The 19,554-nt window shown below is 31.9% G+C and overlaps 1 protein-coding gene across 1 annotated transcript in view; it reads right to left on the bottom strand.

Annotated features, from left to right (window-relative positions):
* Positions 1–19,554, bottom strand: part of LOC129216989 (baculoviral IAP repeat-containing protein 5-like) — an 84,545-nt gene that overhangs the window by 49,405 nt on the left and 15,586 nt on the right. Inside the window, exons 3-4 of the mRNA XM_054851216.1 lie at positions 17,683–17,804; positions 15,545–15,726 (exon numbers count right to left, since the gene is read on the bottom strand). Of these exons, the coding sequence (XP_054707191.1) occupies positions 15,545–15,726; positions 17,683–17,804 (304 nt within the window). The remainder of the gene's footprint in view (positions 1–15,544; positions 15,727–17,682; positions 17,805–19,554) is intronic.

Below are 19,554 nucleotides of genomic sequence, written 5' to 3'. Positions count from 1 at the left end.
TAAGAAAAAGAAAATTAATACTTTTTTTCTCACGTTAATTGTATTTGCTTATTTATCATCTATTTGTTCACTTTTAAGACTGTGAAGGTTTTTCTTCGTTTTTTTATTTTATGTTATTTATTTATTTATTTTTTTTAATTTTTAAACCATTTAAATGAAATTGGAAGAGCAACTTCTAAAAAAAGAGAAGAGGCGACAAATCAGCAGTTATGAGAAGACTTCTTCTGCTGTTGCAGGAGTTTTGTAGAAACCCAGAATAATTTCTTGGGGATCTTAAGCGTCTAATAACCTGATCATAATGTATAACCCTGAAATTTCTGTTTTTCTATCGCAAATTATGGAGAAAATAAAATGATTTCTATTGATTGCTTCTCAATAATATATACCTTAACATTTGTACTATCTCGTCTTGAATTCCTGTTCAGTACATTTTCTGTCTATTTGAAGCCCAAGCTTTAGGCTTGCATTATGTTTCTTTTTTATCTATTTTGTATTTAGTATATGCCCTTCGCCCCACCCCTCTCCATAAAAAATCGAAATTACGGACCTACTTGCGAGGTAGTTTAGATTTCTGATTATTATTAGCAGCGCTTCTGCAGCAATTCTTTGCTTCTAAGCTTTGTGCTAGTGAATTTCATTTTGTATTAATTACGTAATAGTTAAACATTTCGCAACTGCATTTCATATAATAAATTATGTTATGTAACTGTGCAGTTTAGTTCGTTTTGGAATTAAAACAGTAGTAAGTTCCCCCAAAGTAATGGATTGTATCTTTGCAAATTCCAACTTTTGTGGGGGGTCCGACCCTCAATTATTGAGGGGGTCCGGACCCCTCGGACCCCCCCGCCACGACCATGCCTATTAGGAAAATACTCGTCAAAAGTTAGTTCAAGATGTTGCAGATGTTCTTTTAACGCTTTCATCAAGTTTCATTGAGTTTTCTGATAAAAAACTACTAAGAGAAGTGAAACAAGAAAACTCACCCATTTCCAGGCATTGGATCCAGAAATTCAATTTTTTTACCATAGCTTCAATTTTATCATATACAACGAAAATATTAACAACTGCACCTTGCAAGGATAGATTTAATTCATTTAATTTTGAAAAGATGTCAGCTAAATATGCAAGCCTTTGCATCCAAAGAGGATCGAATATGCAAGTGGACAAGTGAAATGGATGATCAACAAAAAATGCTTGGACTTCTGACTTCAATTCAAATAAGCGTGTCAAAATTTTGCCACGGGAAAGCCATCTAACTTCTGTGTGAAGAAGTAAAGTAACATGAAGGCTTCTCAATTCCTCACAAAGCGCGTGAAATAGACGGCAGTTTGTGGCACGTGATTTTATGAAATTTACAATTTTTACCGCATCATTCAAAGTAGCGGATAATTCTGCGGGAATACGCTTACATGCTAATGCTTGTCTATGAATGCAGCAATGAGTCCATTCAATTTTCTCGTTGATCTTCTTTACTCGCACCACAAAGCCAACAAATTTTCCTGTCATTGATTTTGCACCATCCGTGCACACACCCACACACAAAGACCAATCTATTCCATTTTCTTCAAAGTAACTGTTGACCAGTTCGAAAATTGCTTCTCCAGTTGTGTTGGTTTTCAAAGGTTTTGCAAATAGTACATCTTCTTTAATTGTATCGTTAAAAATATACCTAACATAGACAAGTAATATTGCAGCGTTTGCTACATCAGTCGACTCATCAAGCTGGATCGCAAAATTATTCTCTTTTATTCTATTCACAAGTTCTTTCTCCACATTACTTGCCAAATCAGTAATTCTGCGTGATACTGTGTTGTTTGATAGCGGAACCAGGTCAATTTTTTTTGCTGACTTTTCTCCCAGCATACACTTAGCAATATCTTTAGCACACGGTCCAATTAAATTTTCTGCAATTGTATGTGGCTGTCCAGATCTTGCAATTCTATAACTGACTCGATATGAAGCTTCAAGGGCCATTTTACTATCTTCGTTGGATTCTAACAGGAACGTAGAGACGCTACACTTTTTATTATATTCCAATTTTCTTTTAAAATATTCGATAGGTTTGTCCTTGTGTGTCGGATGCTTTGTTTCGAGGTGTCTTCTCAGAAGTGACGGTTTCAAACTGCTGTTCGCTAGAACTTCGTTGCAGAGAAGACAAAGCGGTCTAGGTTCAGACTCTTCTCCAGTAAAATAAAAGCCCATTTGTAAATAGTCACTGTCATATTTTCGCTTTTTTCTTTTTTCTCCCCTAGTTCACTTTTCTGTTTAGTCGGGGGAGGCGGCAGTTCATTACAGCTATCTATTTCAATATCCTGTGTTGATTCGAAAGTTACTGCTGATGTTGAGGGTTGATCGATTGACTGCTTGTCCATTTGTCGCTCAACCAAACTACCAGTTTTCAACCATCGATCCATAACAGCAGAAAGTTATTAAATCATAAAAATTACCAACACGATTATAACTTCACAAACAGAGTAGCAAGTTCACGTAGCAAAACCAATTGCAAACAAAATCAATTGTTTTCAAGCATCTCTAAAGTATCTCTAAATACGTCTGTTAACAACTATTTCCCCAGAACTATGAGCATGCTGATGTTATATATTTTTGAAAACGAACAGATGGGTAAAATCCAGTAATAAATTTTAAGTTTGGAGCCTTTTGCTGTCATGTCTGCTATTCGATGACTGAATTCGACGGAAATTCCCGAGTTATATTTCAACCAGATTAGAAATAATACCCCTATGATGCATTGTTTGAGAATTCTTTATTTTTTTTAAAAAAATGAGAAAATTTCTTTTTAACCGCTGAAAGATTTTTTTTTTTTTTTGAGCTTAATACAAGAGTCTGGCGCGTTTTCAAATTAAAAAAAAAATTTAGTAACTATGTGTGCAAATTGAATATTTTATAATTTTTTACCAAACTAGGAAAAATCCGCCATTGCACCGAAATTTTCGCGAACCCCCTTCCTGCACCTCGCGAACCCCTGGGGGTTCGCGAACCACCGGTTGGGAACCTCTGCTTTAGGTAATTCTGTGTTTAGTTACGATATTTATTTTGGTAATTTTTTTTTTGTTTTTCTGTCGAAAATATGTTTTTTTTTTTTGTAATCATTACATGGTTCAATATTATCAGTTTCCAAACCACATCTTAACTTCCAAAAAAAAAAAAAACATTTACTGTATATTCAGAAGGAACTGTTCCATTCATTCCCTGCGCTTGCTTGCACTATTGTTCACATTTTCGAGAATTCTCCCAATTTCCCCTAGAGAAGTGAAGAATGTACAGATTCAAGGGGAATGACCTTTTCCAAGAATTTTGAGAGATCGCACACCTACAGGTGGTCAATGGTCACTTGAGACATTTGTTAAAGACAAACAGAGGCATCACATAAACATGAATCAAAAAATTGATCTTGCTTTGAAAGCATATTAATGTGAACAGAAATTCAATTAATTTCATACATCTGATATAGAAATTATTTCAAGAGTTATGAAAAGTGAATTACCAATTTCTTTTCTTTATTTTCATGCTCAAAAATAGGAAAGAACTAATTACTCTTTTATTAGCAAAAAAAAATCACTTGTCCATGCTTAATTTCGCTTAAACATTGACTTATATGAGAAATTATTTTTATAGTTTATATGTCGTATGTTCCATTAAGGTTACTTATTTTTCGAACCTCTCACAACTTCAACAATAACTTTTTTAAGCCCTTTTCTTATATTTTTATAAATATTAATTTGTATCTTTTTTTTATTATTATGGCATTAATTTTAAGAAGCAAAAACCATGTGCCAAAACTGTTTTAAAGAAATTATAGTACCTCAAAATTATTGTTATTAGTATTATTTTAAAATTGATATTTCCAACAAATGCTCTTAGGGTAAATTAGAATAATAAAAAAAAATTAAATTTTCTGTAAGCTTGGAAATATAGACTTTGTAAAAACACCAATCATAATGCATATTTTTACAAAAACATTTTTAAAATGAAACAGTATTGTACTTATTTTTGTTCTTATATTCTTCGTCAACAATCTGTAGCTTCTTTTTTTTTTTTTTTTGAAGAAGTTGAATTGAACTAGAACTGATTGAAATATCACATTTTGCATCAAACAAATCTCAGATATTCTAATGTACTTTTTCTATACATTTTTTTTTTTCGCAAACATGTTTTTGGTATTGAAATAACGTGTTTCGTTTTTCTTAATTTGCTTACAAGTTTTTCTGGGTTAGCAGCAATATTGAAAGGGATTTTGCAGTTAATCAGGGCCATAAATTTTCAAATTTAACTTTAAAAACATTGTATTTGAATTGAAAGGGACTATCAAGATCACATGCGCGCAGCATTCGATCCATCGATGGCAGTCAAACCACGAACTCATTAACTCTACAGCCCATCCGCCTCTATTTTCTCATTTATAATAACTATCCTGACTTATTAAGCTCTAACTTAAAAAATAAATCAAAAAATCACACCTCTGAGCTTCTATATGCATCTTTGATTTGAGCTGAAAAAAAAATGCTGGTTTGTAACGTTTTATTTTCTGCAAATTATAGATGTCATATTTCTAGAGCCCAGATTTCTAAAGTCCTTGTTCTATTGCACAATAATCTTTGAAAATCGAAAATTTATTCAAAATATTAAATGTACATAACAAGATAAAGAAATTTAGAAGAGCATCTGCGTTAAATTCCGATTGAAAAACGGATTACGAGGGGAAAGGGGAGTGGTGTACTTTGGCACAAATGACGTCAGGCCAAAAAGGGGTCGTTTCTTCTCGCGGTGCTTCTAGGGCAATTACATTGCTTAATAAGAAATTAATGAATTTTTTGTGCAGAAAAAGAAGTGGATTTTCGGATTCAGGAGATCATTTTTGATGAGTTAGCATAAAAATTTGGAAAATTTACGAGATGCTGTTGTTGTCCATTCAGTACCATCAGTGTCAGTATCCTCATTGGTTTTGTTTTCCTTTGTCTGTTAAAAGCTCTTCTTCAATGAGCTCAAACTTGTATCAGCCTAATAATTTTTTGTTCCAGAACTTTTTCTTTTTAGAAGAAATCACAGGAAAAAAAGTCTGTAAGCTCGTATTTTTAGGAACAAAAGTCTGTTAATTGCATGTACAGGGTTTCGTACTCTATTTGGATGAAAAAATTCTATGACTTTTCATGACTTCATGAAAATTTTCATGACCTTGTTACATGAAGAGAATAGTACTATTTAATATTAAACTTGCCATTTTTTTTTTTGGAAATGAGCATTAGCAAAACTTCTATGTGAATCCCACTACCTGATTGAAAAAATATCGGTGTACACCTAAAAAACTGAATAATTCTTACCTGTTTTCATCATATAAGTTTAAGTTAAGTAAAACTACAGTGAATGATGTTTAAATGTCGACTATTTTTTTATAAACAGGCAGAATGATAATGATTGGGGAAAAGGTTGAATGAATCATTACTAAGTTTCAATAAATTTGCTTCAAAAGTGGCCTTTTAGTGTCAACTTGACAATTTTTAGGTTCTTTAAAATAAATCCATTCTTTAGTAAATTCATGTTTCTATACCAGATATTTATTTTTAAAAAATAAAAAAAAAAATTCATCTTTATACACAAAGGGCTAATCTCTGTCCGGATGTCCGGGGTAAAATTCAAAATTACTGGAGGGATTTTAACCATTTTTTCTCCATAGATAGCTACATAATCAAGGAACAACTTAGGCTATAATTTATCACAAAAAAACTTAGTTTAAGAAGGTCGTGATCGAAAGCAGTAAATGTCATGTAATTTCCACATCAAATGATTAAAGATTAAACCCATTGTTTCGAAAATTCGTTGCCCAACAACAGCAATATTAAAAGTAATCATAAGGTAAATTTTGAATCAAGGCCTCTCTGGAGCAAGCATGACATTGATTTCTTAGGAATTGCATCCTCATCTTTATACACAAAGGGCTAATCTCTGTCCGGATGTCCGGGGTAAAATTCAAAATTACTGGAGGGATTTTAACCATTTTTTCTCCATAGATAGCTACATAATCAAGGAACAACTTAGGCTATAATTTATCACAAAAAAACTTAGTTTAAGAAGGTCGTGATCGAAAGCAGTAAATGTCATGTAATTTCCACATCAAATGATTAAAGATTAAACCCATTGTTTCGAAAATTCGTTGCCCAACAACAGCAATATTAAAAGTAATCATAAGGTAAATTTTGAATCAAGGCCTCTCTGGAGCAAGCATGACATTGATTTCTTAGGAATTGCATCCTCATCTTTATACACAAAGGGCTAATCTCTGTCCGGATGTCCGGGGTAAAATTCAAAATTACTGGAGGGATTTTAACCATTTTTTCTCCATAGATAGCTACATAATCAAGGAACAACTTAGGCTATAATTTATCGCTAAAAAACTTAGTTTAAGAAGGTCGTGATCGAAAGCAGTAAATGTCATGTAATTTCCACATCTAATGATTAAAGATTAAACCCATTGTTTCGAAAATTCGTTGCCTAACAACAGCAATATTAAAAGTAATCATAAGGTAAATTTTGAATCAAGGCCTCTCTGGAGCAAGCATGACATTACTTTCTTAGGAATTGCATCCTCATCTTCTTTATACATAAAGGGCTAATCTCTGTCCGGATGTCCGGGGTAAACTTCAAAACAGCTGGACGGATTTTAACCATTTTTTCACCATAGATAGATACATTATGAGGGCGCAATTTAGGCTGTAATTTATTCCTTAAAAGCTTAGTTGTAAAAAGTTATGGTGGAAAACAGCAAATTTCATATCATTTCCCCTTGAATTAATTAAATTCGCAACTCCAATAAATTATAGGGGGCGCAGCAGCCACTGTCTAATGGCGGATGAAAAAAGGTGAAACAAACAAATGCCATAACTTATAACTTGCTTTGACGTTTTGTGAATGACAGTACTTTTTCATCGTATTAGTGCGAAGCTTTCTTTTTTATTCTTCTGAAATTACATTACACCACAAACTGCTTGAAGCCGTAAATTTATCTGAAAGAAAATTCGTAGAATGGAATGTTTTACTTTTTTCTTTAGTATTGGTAATCACCGCAAAGTAGCGTATTCGAGCTTTGAAGTTGCGAATATAAAACCCATTGTTACGAAAATTCGTTGCCTAACAACAGCAATAATAAAAGTAATCATAATGAAATTTTTGAATCAAGGCTTCTCCGGAGCAGACATGAGTTTAAAGTCGTTTAAACATTTGGAAACTCTACTTTTTGCATCCTTAAAGAAACATAGTAGAGAGCTTTCTTTTTCTTTTGAGTGTGTACTATTTAATTAAATAAAGCGCATGGTTTTTTCAGTGATCTTTGTTTTTGCTAGTTCATATTTTGGAAATTCTTCAAATTTTTATATACTTAAATTCGTGCTTTCGTTTCTAAATGAATATTCGTTCATTCTTTATACTTACTGCTATTTTACTTTAATGGGTAAGGAAGAAGCTCGATTTTTAATCATGTCAAAGTGATATGTTTTGAGTTCTTTCAGTTAAAACAGAAAACGAAAGGAAGTAGCGATTGTTTCTTACATTTATTTCTGACCCAGGCATTGCCAGGTATTTTTGCTAGTACTAAATAAATCTTTTAATTGAAATGTACTTGTTTACTTATTTGTACATTTTCAAATGCATATAAATTAATAGGTTCAGAAATTCCAGAACGTGTTTGAATAATGACACTGAACGTACCAGTGGGTCGCATGGATTAGTTTTGCGAGCCGTATATTGGAAACTACTGTTTTTGAGCATTAGAATTCCCCTTCTTCCGTGTTTTATCACAAGACTAAAAATTGTCCAAAACCTTCAACAAATTGAGATAAACTCTGATAAATTTTACAATAAAGATTTAGGAGTAATGGAAACGAACTTGGATGCAATGTCTTTTTTGAGATCGTTCAATTTTCCAGTTTAAATAAGCTTTCATGGTGCAATACCAAATCACTCAAGATTTCTAATGCTCTTTTTAGCTACTGTTACTTTTTCCCAGAACATTTTTCCATGACTGAAAATAAATTTCCATGACTTAGACTGAAAATTTCAATTTTCCATGACTTTTCCAGGTCTGAAATTTGCTTATTTTCTTTCCATGACTTTCCAGGATTTCCATGACCCGTACGAACCCTGTATGTATGCTGTTAACAATCTCATAGGTTTGGATTTTGAAGGCGGGGAAAATTTGCTGTCTACAATATCGCTTCTGTATAATATCAAAACTCATCCATATAAAACAAATTAAGAAGTCAAATCTTGAAACAATTAAGTGTAAAGTGAGCCTCTACTGCAATATCAAATTGAAATATTTAATAACTGAAGAAATAATACAGGATTTTTGAGAAAAAAAAATCAGAGCTCCTTGTCCCTCAGGCCTTTAACCCATTCCTTGCCCCTGCCGATACAGGATCGGCCGCGCAGTTTGTGTTAAAACTGCCCTGACCGATTCAGGCTTGTCGCAAGAGAATGGTTCCTAACTGCCTTCGACGAACCTGTGTCGTCACGGCGTTTCTAGCAGTTTTTGCTTCGGCCGAATATGTGTGGGCGATCCTTCCAGGGGCAGAACCCTGTTATTGCGCTTCTCTGTTGGGTTCCGGTGCTTTTAGGGGAGCGGTAATCAAGCTCCTTTCCTTAGACAAAAGGGATGTAACTTATAGTATTTCACGAAACTGGTTGTAATTTATTTTATTTTACTAAGATATTAACCTTTCAAGTACTCTTGGCTAGGACACTTCTAATGCTTCAAATAATCAGGCATTAGATTTTTATCTTTTCGGGGAAGCTTTGTTTCTTAGCATTCTGGCATTTGAACTCCTGATGAACAAGTGTGAAAATATTTCCTTACACATTTGCCAATATTTCTATGCCTCAATGAAGCAAATAAACAGAAATATTTTTATTCTTGTTATCAAAAATCCACCTTCTTACACAAGCATCCTTCAATAAATTGTTCATAATCCTCAAATTTCATAATTTAGTTTACACAATATTATTATTTTTTTTAAATTATCTTACATATCTTAATTTTTTACGAGTATGTTTTGCTTTGTTTTTTAATTATAATGTGCTTACTATGCTTTTTATTTGTTTGTATACTATTATTATTTTTAATTATGTATTTGTTTTTAAATCACGATATTTTCAAACGTAAATTATAACTTTTTATATTCGCGGCACCCTTTGATGGATTTTTAGTGATACGGTTTTGAATATTTTTAATTTCACAAACAAAAATTATGACGACCGCATTGACAACACGTAAAAGTTGACCATGCAAAACATAAAATAGATAAGACAGTACAAATGAAAAGATAACATCTTGAGTTCTTTTCGCTTTACTAATACGAAACGAAACATTCCTTTTCTCCCTTTCTTTTTCAGATTTTAATTATTGTATTAAAATAGCTCCAATGTTTTAATTGCACCTTTTATGAGATTTCAAAAATAGAAATAAAATATTTGGTTTCTTTTCAATAATCAAATTGCTTTAATTAGTAAATAATCCTATGAAACTAACTAAAATTTATCCAAGTATGTTTAAAGAAAAAAAGAAAAAACAATCTGACTATATTTCAAGCACTATTTTCTTTTTTTTTCTTCTTCTGAAGACATGTTGCCAAACACAAGCAGTAAAGCTTGCTTTGAAATTCCTTTCTGATTCAAAATGTTTTGTTGTAAGAAAACAATGTGGAAGTGTTGACCACAAGAAACCAAGGGGGACACCTTAGGGAATCGACCTCTCTCAGGCTGTCTGTAATTCCTCTCACAGCTGGGGGCTTTTAGTTGCATGCACAAAAGTATTCTTTAGGGAAATAGGGGATTCGCCGCAAGTTTTGATCTTTTGTAATCATTTATCTTTAAAATACTTCCCACGCTTGAGCAACTGATATCTGGATTTAAAAATCATCGGAGTTAACGATAAAAGAACCGACCAAAAATGGCATGTCTCTGTGTTTATTGGTCGTTTTGAAGGGTCACAATGTATCAAAAGGCACCGAAGAATACTTTTTACCCTCTTAGAAAAGCATTCCCACAGTAAAAGCGTTTTGTCCAGTCCCTTGCTCACAGGTTGGATCGATCAGTCAATTGTTTGAAGAATGTTTTGTTGAGCCCTTTTGAAAGATAGATCATCTTACGTTTAACAGTTTTGATTTCTTATGTGTATGAAAAGAAAAAAAAAAGTGATATACTGAGATAAAAGCAAAAAGAAAAATAAATGAATAAAAAAAATAGTGTTATAAAAATAATTGCTTTTCGTCCTATCCTGTATTGCTTATTATTTTCCCGTTATGTACTGTGTAAATTTAATGAACATTTCAGCACATATTGGCAACCTTGTATTTTATTGCACTATTTGATTCAGTGCCAAAAAACTAATAAAGCAAAGCGATTTTCGTATGCAAGCTGAACAGCAAAAACAACATTAAAATCCCGATAGCAAAATGGGAGAAAAGTGCTATTAGAAGGCAGCAAAAAGGAACTCCGTTCGTTCTCTGCGGCATGCGCGTTAAGGGGTTTCGGGCTGATCATGAAATGGGTTAAACAAGAAAGAAAAGCTGTTTACATGTGTTTGGAATACATGTGTTATGATGCTTTCTTTTTTTCTTTGGGGGGGGGGGGGGGTTACAGGTTACTTTGCCTTTAACATCTTTCTCATTATACAAAGGACCTTTGGTGAGTAGGTTCCTTCACCATGGCATGGAAGAATATTTTAAATAGATCTTTTCAGAAAAAAATTGAAAAATCAAGAAACCTTAATGTAAAATTTTCAGAAATGCTCAAGGTGAAATATTATTTTTAAAAAAAATTGAATATGAATGTCAACTCAGAGGTCCTCCTAAATGTGTGTAATGTCAGAGTTATAAGCCCATTGAATGTAGCATTTGGCCAACCATTGGTAAAATTAATCTTGACTTACCAAAGTAGATGAGCTATACAACCGAAATTCAAAATAATACAGTTGGCTCTCTGTTTAACGACGGCGTTTCACGGTCCCAGATGGTCCACTGTAGTGTTAAAAGTATTCTATTTAAGGACGCTTTCTACTTAAGGACGATTTTTTGTGGTCCCTTGAAAGTCGTTAAACTGAGAGCCAACTGTACTTCCCACTTCTTGGAAAAAAGTTTATTCTAACTAAATATAAGTCAAATTAGGTATTTAAATGAATGTGCCTCCTTTCTTAGCCCTTAAAGTGTGCATTTCATTTCAAATATAATCAATTAAAAATAATCTTAGATAGAAGAATTCAAAAGTTTATAATGATTTATAGTTACATTGAATCAAAAAATTAGAATATTGAAATTAAAGGGGGAAAAACACTTTTAAAAGAAACAATATCAACACTAGAATACGCCATTTTTTGCCGGATTCAATGCTTTACTCCATTTTCTTACGGATTCTACCATCTGTTTTCATTAATCGTTTCTGACAGTTTCCATACCCTCTTCAATGCGGCAACAAGCTCAAGTTTGTTCAAGGGCACCAGGTCTTAAACCGCATTCTTTAGATTTGACGGTACCAAATTCTTGATCGTATTGAGATTGGTAGAGTTGCTTGACCAGTTTAATACCAAAATTCATCTTTCTGAAATCTATGAGTCGATTTAGAGATGTGACACGGAGTCGAATCTTGTTGAAAGATAAAATGTGTCAATAAATGTGTAACTGCTGTGCCTCAGATGAAGTATCGTGCAGTATTATTGATAAACAGGGGAAGTCACGTGTTGTTTTATTTTAAGAAACATATAAATTCCCAATTCCAGCAGCCCTCATGCACTTACAAACCAAGAAGGATGTGTCAAAGTGGAGAGAACGTCTTACACAAGACTTTTTAAAAGTCAAACCCGAACACCTGTTTTTGTTTAAATATTTGAAAAAGGATTCATCACAGAATATAATACTTTTCCAACCTTGTTGTCCCTGTTTGAGCTTCTCTTTGCTCCATCAGAGCCGTGCACGTTTCTGATTCATCTTTATCTTTGGTCTTACTTCGTAGATTCAAAATTAAAACTGCAGTTTATGCAACCGTCCAAGTGTAGTTGGCATGGATTAAGTAACTATACATTCTGTCCCACACTTATGAAAAAAAAAAAAAAGAATTTTTCAACGATTATTTTGTACAATTTACTTCAACTTTGGTTCATCTCTGCCAGGTGTTTTTTACCTCGTTTACTTCGATTACTTTTTAGTTGGTCAGTTCTTTTACATTCCTTTAAAATCTTACATACCATAGATTGTAAAACGTTAATTTGAATTGAATTGGATATTTTTTTTTTTCTAACTTCAAGAAATGATACAATATATAACTTCGTTTTTCTATTTTCACCTTGACGACCCATTTTGAGCAATAAAAGGCTTTTAAAAGAGCGTAAAATTATCCAGGCGCCAAGCTCCATACTTGTGACAAACTATAGGGCAACAGGTATGCAAATATTTCCGCTACTTTTTAAAATTAACCTTGAATGAATAGATTATTCTAATTATTTGACCCATATAAAAAATCTATCTATTTTTCCAATGTGTTAATGATCCATACTTTGTTAGAATAATGTCTGAAAACAGTGGCGGATCCAGCCGATTGTTTTGGGAGGGGCCATCCGAAAATTTTAAACAAACTCCGAACTCCCCAGAAATTTTATTAAAATGAAGTTTTAAAAACTCAATTTTCGGTGTATCGAGACATTAGATGAGGTTATGGGATTTAGGAATCTTCTTTGAAAATTTTCAAAATTTAAATTGCCGAGTAATTATTGAAAATTAGGAAACTAAAAACGCATTTTGTCTGTTTTTAATGATGTACCGAGAAAGGTCCGGTTTCAGATGCTGGCCCCAAAATAGTTTTTGAAAATAAAGCTTAGAAACCAAAATATTCTGTCATTATGAATGCTCTTATAGCTCTTCAGCTGTCCATCCCAAGAATGCACCTTTAGGTAATGTTTGCTTACATTTAAGGAAGAGTGAAGGTGCTTAGAATCCTTCCTTCCTAGAAATATTTTGCATTTGAGTCTCTAAAAATTCGATTTTTAACTATATTTATACATATTTTAGAAAGGGATGGAAAATTCGTGAGCTCCTCCAAAAACCTCCTTTTAAAGCTATCATCACGGTATAAACTAGGGAGGGAGGGGGTCCTATCAAAGATCGTTTGTAATTGAAGTTTCAAAAAATTTCATTTAAGTTGCTTTTAAGCAAATTAACTGATAAGGTCTGGATAAACTAGTTTCCGTTCACATTTTTTCCAAATAAAAGACTTAAAATGCTATTTTTTGCTGCACATCAAGGCATTTGTGAAAGGGCATGGGAAAAGGGGGTTCTCCCCCTAGTTTCGAAATTAAAGCCATAAAAACGAAAATTTAAGCTCTCTTCGGTCTTATGAACAATAGGTATACTCTGAGAACAGCAGCATTTAGAGATCGTCCAAGTGTCTGTAGTTGGAATAAAGAAATAATGTAAAAGATGGAGAAAATTTTTGGAAATAAACGTTTTGTTTTGAGGGTAGGGATATAATTTATCTCCCAATTAAGGCCTATGCTTCTTTTTCAGTAAAACACACGTGTTAAATTTTGTTATCTTCTCATAATTTTTTTTTCTTAAAAAAATTTCTACAATCACAAGGCTTTGGGAGGGGCCATGGCCCCCCTCTAGATCCGCCTCTGTCTGAAAAGTTGTTTAAATTGATTAACCCATTCATGAATAAAGAGTTTTAGTCTTTTTAATTTGCATGCGTTCATTTCTCCCTGACTCAGGGACAAGTTTTGTTCAAACAGTTCTGATATTCTATTTTTTTGAATTTGAGTTGTAGTACACACTCAAAATAGAATATTTAATTACATGTCTTGAAGGTTCTTGAGATTGCTCAAGCTCTGCTTTCTTATTTTATTTCATGTTCTCTCTATGAAGCTAATGCTAGAAATTGGAGTAACATCCAACAAGAACAAATCATTTTAAGAGAAAAGGGTCATTCCATATCAAATCAACCAATAAGAAATAAATTTCGAAGGTCAATGCTTTGGATTGTTATGATTTTTTGTCTGTTTATTATACTTATCTCCAGGATGAAAAAACTGAAGTTTCAAATTTTTTCAACAATTCTTTGCAAAGTTATACGATTTTAAATTTTGGAAGAATCCGAAATTTTGCATTGATTAAAATCTTAAGAGGGCTATTTTTAGAGTACTATTTGACTTAGAAGTCTACAATTGGTGCTGTTTTGTTCAGTCTTTTATAAGGTTTTCAAAAATATATAACAAAGCCCAGTTGCTAAAAAAAATGTTTTTTTAATTTTTTTATTAAAAAAGTTTTTTTTAATTTGTAAAAATTCAAAATCGAAATTTTTAATTTTCTTGAAAAAAATATATGTTACTTAGCCTTTTGTTAGCAACATTTATTCAAAATTTCAAGATGGCATTCTTTTGGTATCATGCAGAAAAAAAAAATTTCCTCTTTCATCAGTGCTTTAATGGGTCATGCCACGTCAAATCAACCAATAAAAAAATAAATTTTTAAGGTCAATGTTTTAGAATGTAATGATTTTTTTATCTGTCTATGACAAATCTGAAGTTTCAAATTATTTCAACAATTCTTTCCAAAGTTATAAATTTTTTTAATTCTGGAAGCATCATAAATTTTACATTGTTTAGTAATCTTTAAAAGGCTATTATCAAAGAACTAATTGACTTAAAAGGTTAAAACTTGTGCTGTTTTCTTCAGTATTTTAAGAGGTTTTAAAAAAATATATAACAAAATCTAGCTACAAAAAAAAAAAAAAAAAAAAAAAAAACATTTATTTAAAAAAAAAATTATTTTGTAAAAATTAAAAATCAAAATTTTTAATTTTCTTGAAAAAAAAAAACCAGGGTACTTAGTCTTCTTTAAGCAACATAAATTCAAAATTTCCTGATGGCATTTTTGTGGTATCATGGAGAAAAAAAAAATTTCTCTTTCAAACAGATGCATTAATTTTATTTGTAAAAAACATTTGTTCTAATGAAAAGTAGTTAAAGTTTAAACCCGAACTATTGCATAGAAAAACAAGTACTTGGCAGTATTACAAGCATATTAACAAGTTCAAACAATTTTTTTAGTGAAAAAATATTTATTATTGAATAAAAAATCTAAATTTTATTTAAATTTGAAAACTTCAATTTAAAAGTTACTGAAGCTTTTTTAGCCATATTTTAAAAGCAAATTTAAGTTTTATTTATACATAACTGCTACAATATAAAATTTAATATTTTTTTAAACCCATTAAGAAGCAGTTTGAGATGTGTGTAACTCACTTTGCTACTATAGAACTCGATTTGTAAGTCCTAGTATAGATATACTTTCTTCTTATGTAAGATTACAATTGCTTTTGCCATCTCCTCTTTCGAGACTTGGTATGCCCTGCTTGTAGCAGGGACAGGATGTAATTTGCACAGAACAAAATTTTTAGGAATGGTCAAAATGTCTGCTTTTCTTGGATAAATGAATGATGATGATGGTTTGCTACGATGAAGGAAAGAAACCTGGATTTCTTCTTCTACCTGATCTTCTGAAATTACATATCCTATCCACCATTTGCTGTCACAGGCACAAGCAATATAGCCCACAAATTCTTCAAACTGTACATCCCCATTATGAGGGCTCATGAACTCGGGATCCTCTGTACTAGAGCCTGGTTTTGTATCTTTGCTGAACTCATTCATAACATCATCAGTTTCAGGAACTGAGGAATGTTTTTGCTTACTTAATTGTATGCGACAAGCAGTACAAATTTTCATTCCTTCTTCAATGCCATATGTTAAGTGTTGTCATCCACAAACTTGCAGTTCTTAGATCTTTTTTCACCCAATGTCCTTCCTTTTTAAATGGATTGCAGCAAAATATGCTCCATTGTTTATCCATTTTCAACTGAAAGTTGGCTCTTAACAACAAAAATATGCATAAATTTAACATTAAAATAACAATAAAATATGGAAAAAAAATTCTCAAAGAAAGCAAGCAGTAAAATTTAGAATGTGCACTGTCCAAGAACATACAAAGTACTGAATATTTCAATGCCTCTGTAGTGGGAGAAAGCAGACAAGTTTCATATTACACCAGGAGAAAGCCTAAGGATTCGTTACAGCAGGCAGCTAATGAGTGGAAGTGGCTACTTAGGGATGGGTAGCAGGGATGTAAGTGCTGAAGCATGACTCATGATGGTCAAGCCCTTCTACTGTATCAACCCATGAACATAAGATTGAAAAAATGTTGATTGGAGACCTTTGCTTTACCGAATTATTTCAACACTTTCGATTACGGACCATTTGCCATTGATAAGTCGACTAATATATTTTCAGTTAATAAATTTTAATACTTGGCTATTTAAAAAAAACCTGCATATATGCATATATATATATATATATATATATATATATATATATATATATATATATATATATATATATTTCTGTATAAATAAACATCTATATATATATAAAGGAATCAAACCAAGGGTGCCAATAACACCTCCTCAAATACTGTACAGCCCCCCCCCCCACAGGGATGAAACTTCTTTACAGAGAAAAATCCCCCTTAAACATCCCCTTAAAAATCTTAATGGCACAGTCTTTGCCATCCTTCCACCCCCTTTGGATGATCCAGCTGATCAAGCAGTATGAATTGTTGAATAAAGATGTTGAAAGAGGAAATATTTTTTTTTCTTATGTTACCACAATAATGCCATCATGAAATTTTGCATAAATGTTGCTAAAGTAAGACTTAATAACATAATTTTTTTTCAAAAAAATTTAAAATTTCGATTTTGAGTTTTTTTAAATTAAATTTTTTTTTTTTCAAAAAAATGTTTAAAAAAAAGAAAAAAGTAGAAGTAGGTCATGTTATATATTTTATGAAACCTTATTAAATACAGAACAAAACACTACCAGTTTTAACTCTTTGAGTCAAATAGTTTTTTAATTACGGCCGTTTAAAGAAAACACGTCAGGAAAAATTTTCAACTTCGTCAAAACTTTAAAATATTATAATTCGAAAACAAATGAGTGAAAAAATCCAAAACTCTGTATATTTTCTCTGTTGTGGTAATACTCCATTGGAACAAAAAATGAGCAAAATCTAAAGACATGACGTTTTGACCATTGGTTGATTTGAGATGGAATTACCCAAAAAGCTTCCTTCTACTTCTTGTTGCCGATTAAATTTCTCACCTATCTGCTCCCGAATAATACCAGGATTTTACTTTAAAATACTTCAATCTCATTGTTTACGTAGAAACAAATTTATTTACATCTTAGACCTTGATCACATTTTAGACTTAAACTTTCAGTAACTTTCAAAAGCCATCTAGCTTGTTCCACTGAAATTTTAATAATCATGCCAAAACTGATTAAGATTACAAAGACATGCAACTAACCTACTTTACTGTACACAGGGGTACCCACTTGGGGAGGGGGGGGGGGTCATGGTGTGCATTGAAATTTTTAAGGGAGTGTTTTGAGGGATAATTTCTCCCTTTTCTAGGGGGGATCTTGCTATGGGCAAGCCCCCCGCCCCCTTGCAATATTTTACAGTGGGTGTACGTTTGCTGTACAAAATTCACACAGAAAGAGGTAAAAGCAACTTTTTTTTTTTAATTACAAAACTAAATTTACGTCGTTTTTTATATAGAAGTAAGAAGTACTTACAACTTTATTGGCCTTTCTTTCAGCTTCAATTGCATATATTTCAGAAATTGTTAAGTCTTTTTGAGCTTTGTGTAATTTTGCAAACATGCAATTCTTTGAATGAGAAAAATGTTCATCCCTATAAAAAGAATATAATTCTTGAAGCTAAACTACATAAGATAAGCATCATTAGTATAAGAATTTTCAATGTTTAAAATTTTTGAAGGAACCTCTATTTTATTTTCAAAGTAATCTGAAAACCAACCAACAGAAAAAAAAAAAAATCTTGACCAAATACTCACTCTAAATGTTTCAATAGTATTTTAACCCATTTCTAAGTAAGATTAAAATATAAATTTCACGACTGTCCATGACAAGAAATGGCACAAATTCCAAAAACATAAACATTTTTCGGCATGTAAGGAGGCGAGGAAAAATGTTTACTGTGATAAAATTTTTTTATCCATAGCTAATGAACACCATCTTCTTGCAATTATCACATGGTGTAACTCCTCTGCATATGGACAATAACATTTTAAGTAACATTTTAAGTTTAAAATTAAAAGATGAAATAATATTAAACTAAAGAAAAGAAGTAAAGAATGAGAGCTGAAACGATTCATACTATCAGGATATCGCACGAATAATAAAACCCTTCCACAAATCATAAAATGTCCATTTTCAGTATATACAATGTCCTGGAGCTTTTTTATTAGTTCTATTAAAATGCAAGACAGCCACAAATGGAAAAAAAAAAAAAACCTTATTTTTGAGACGCGTCAATGTGTTATCATTGTGTGTTTAGTCGATGGCGCATTACATTAAAATTGATTTTTCTGATGAAGATTACGATGTTTTTGCAGATTGATTTTTCTGATGATTTATGATGTTTTTGCAGATGTGGCAGTGCTGTACTAGGTGTGTGATATATGCTAGTTTCCACCACGGTAGCATTTTCCGCAAAAAACAAAAGTACTATCTGAATTCCAAAAAATGATTAAATGAAGGAAGGCATTTTTGCTCAATCTCTCTCCCTAATAAACACATCTTTAGAGGGAGGGAACTTGTTGTTTTAAAAATTAAACTAGTGTTCTTTCAATGGTAACTATTATTCGTAATTTATATCAAATTAAAAAAATTTTAAAAAACTAGATACGTTGCCTGGTTTACCTCAAAAAGATTAAAAGTGTCAAGTGATGCATATTCAACAATCAAGCTTAAATGAAAGAAAAAAAGCGGCATAACTCTTTCCGTCAACAAGTATAAAAGAGCAATTTTACAACTCAAAATTTAATCCTTTATTTCATTTATTTTTTAATTCAAAACTCTGAGAACTAAACTTGTTTTTGATATTTTCAAAGATTACAAAAACATTTGATTTTAAGTATTAGTAATTCACTAAAAAATTTATCAACTGTGAAATCAAGCCAATTTGCAAATGCATATTATTTAAATCGAATTTAATATGCACTGCATAATAGTGGACTATCCTCAAAGCAGAATACTTGATGACATTCTGCAACGTAAAATCATTTGACCAAAATTGTGCTGCAAGTGTTTCAAGCATTGTATACACAAGCAACCAACGTGCCCTTTTCCACAAATGGGGAGCCCTAAATCAAGAACTGTTTCATAGAGGTTTTTTTTCGTTTTTAAAAATCTACTGTTGCTATGTGGAACCTAAACCAACTGAGATTTTCCAAAAATGTTTTATATGCTTTCTAAAATTAATAGAAACAAAATTTTATAAAAATTTAAATCAAGGTATAAAAATTCAGCCCACGTTGTTTTTGGTTAATTTTTTTTTGACATGAAGGTGGAATGAAAGTAATGTTATTAAATAAATAACTAAAATAATAAATAAAATGAGTTGAGTTAGGGGAGCATAT

Source organism: Uloborus diversus, chromosome 1 (genome assembly GCF_026930045.1).
Source record: "Uloborus diversus isolate 005 chromosome 1, Udiv.v.3.1, whole genome shotgun sequence".
Lineage (NCBI taxonomy): Eukaryota > Metazoa > Arthropoda > Arachnida > Araneae > Uloboridae > Uloborus > Uloborus diversus.
This window is presented reverse-complemented; position numbering and strand designations above follow the sequence as displayed.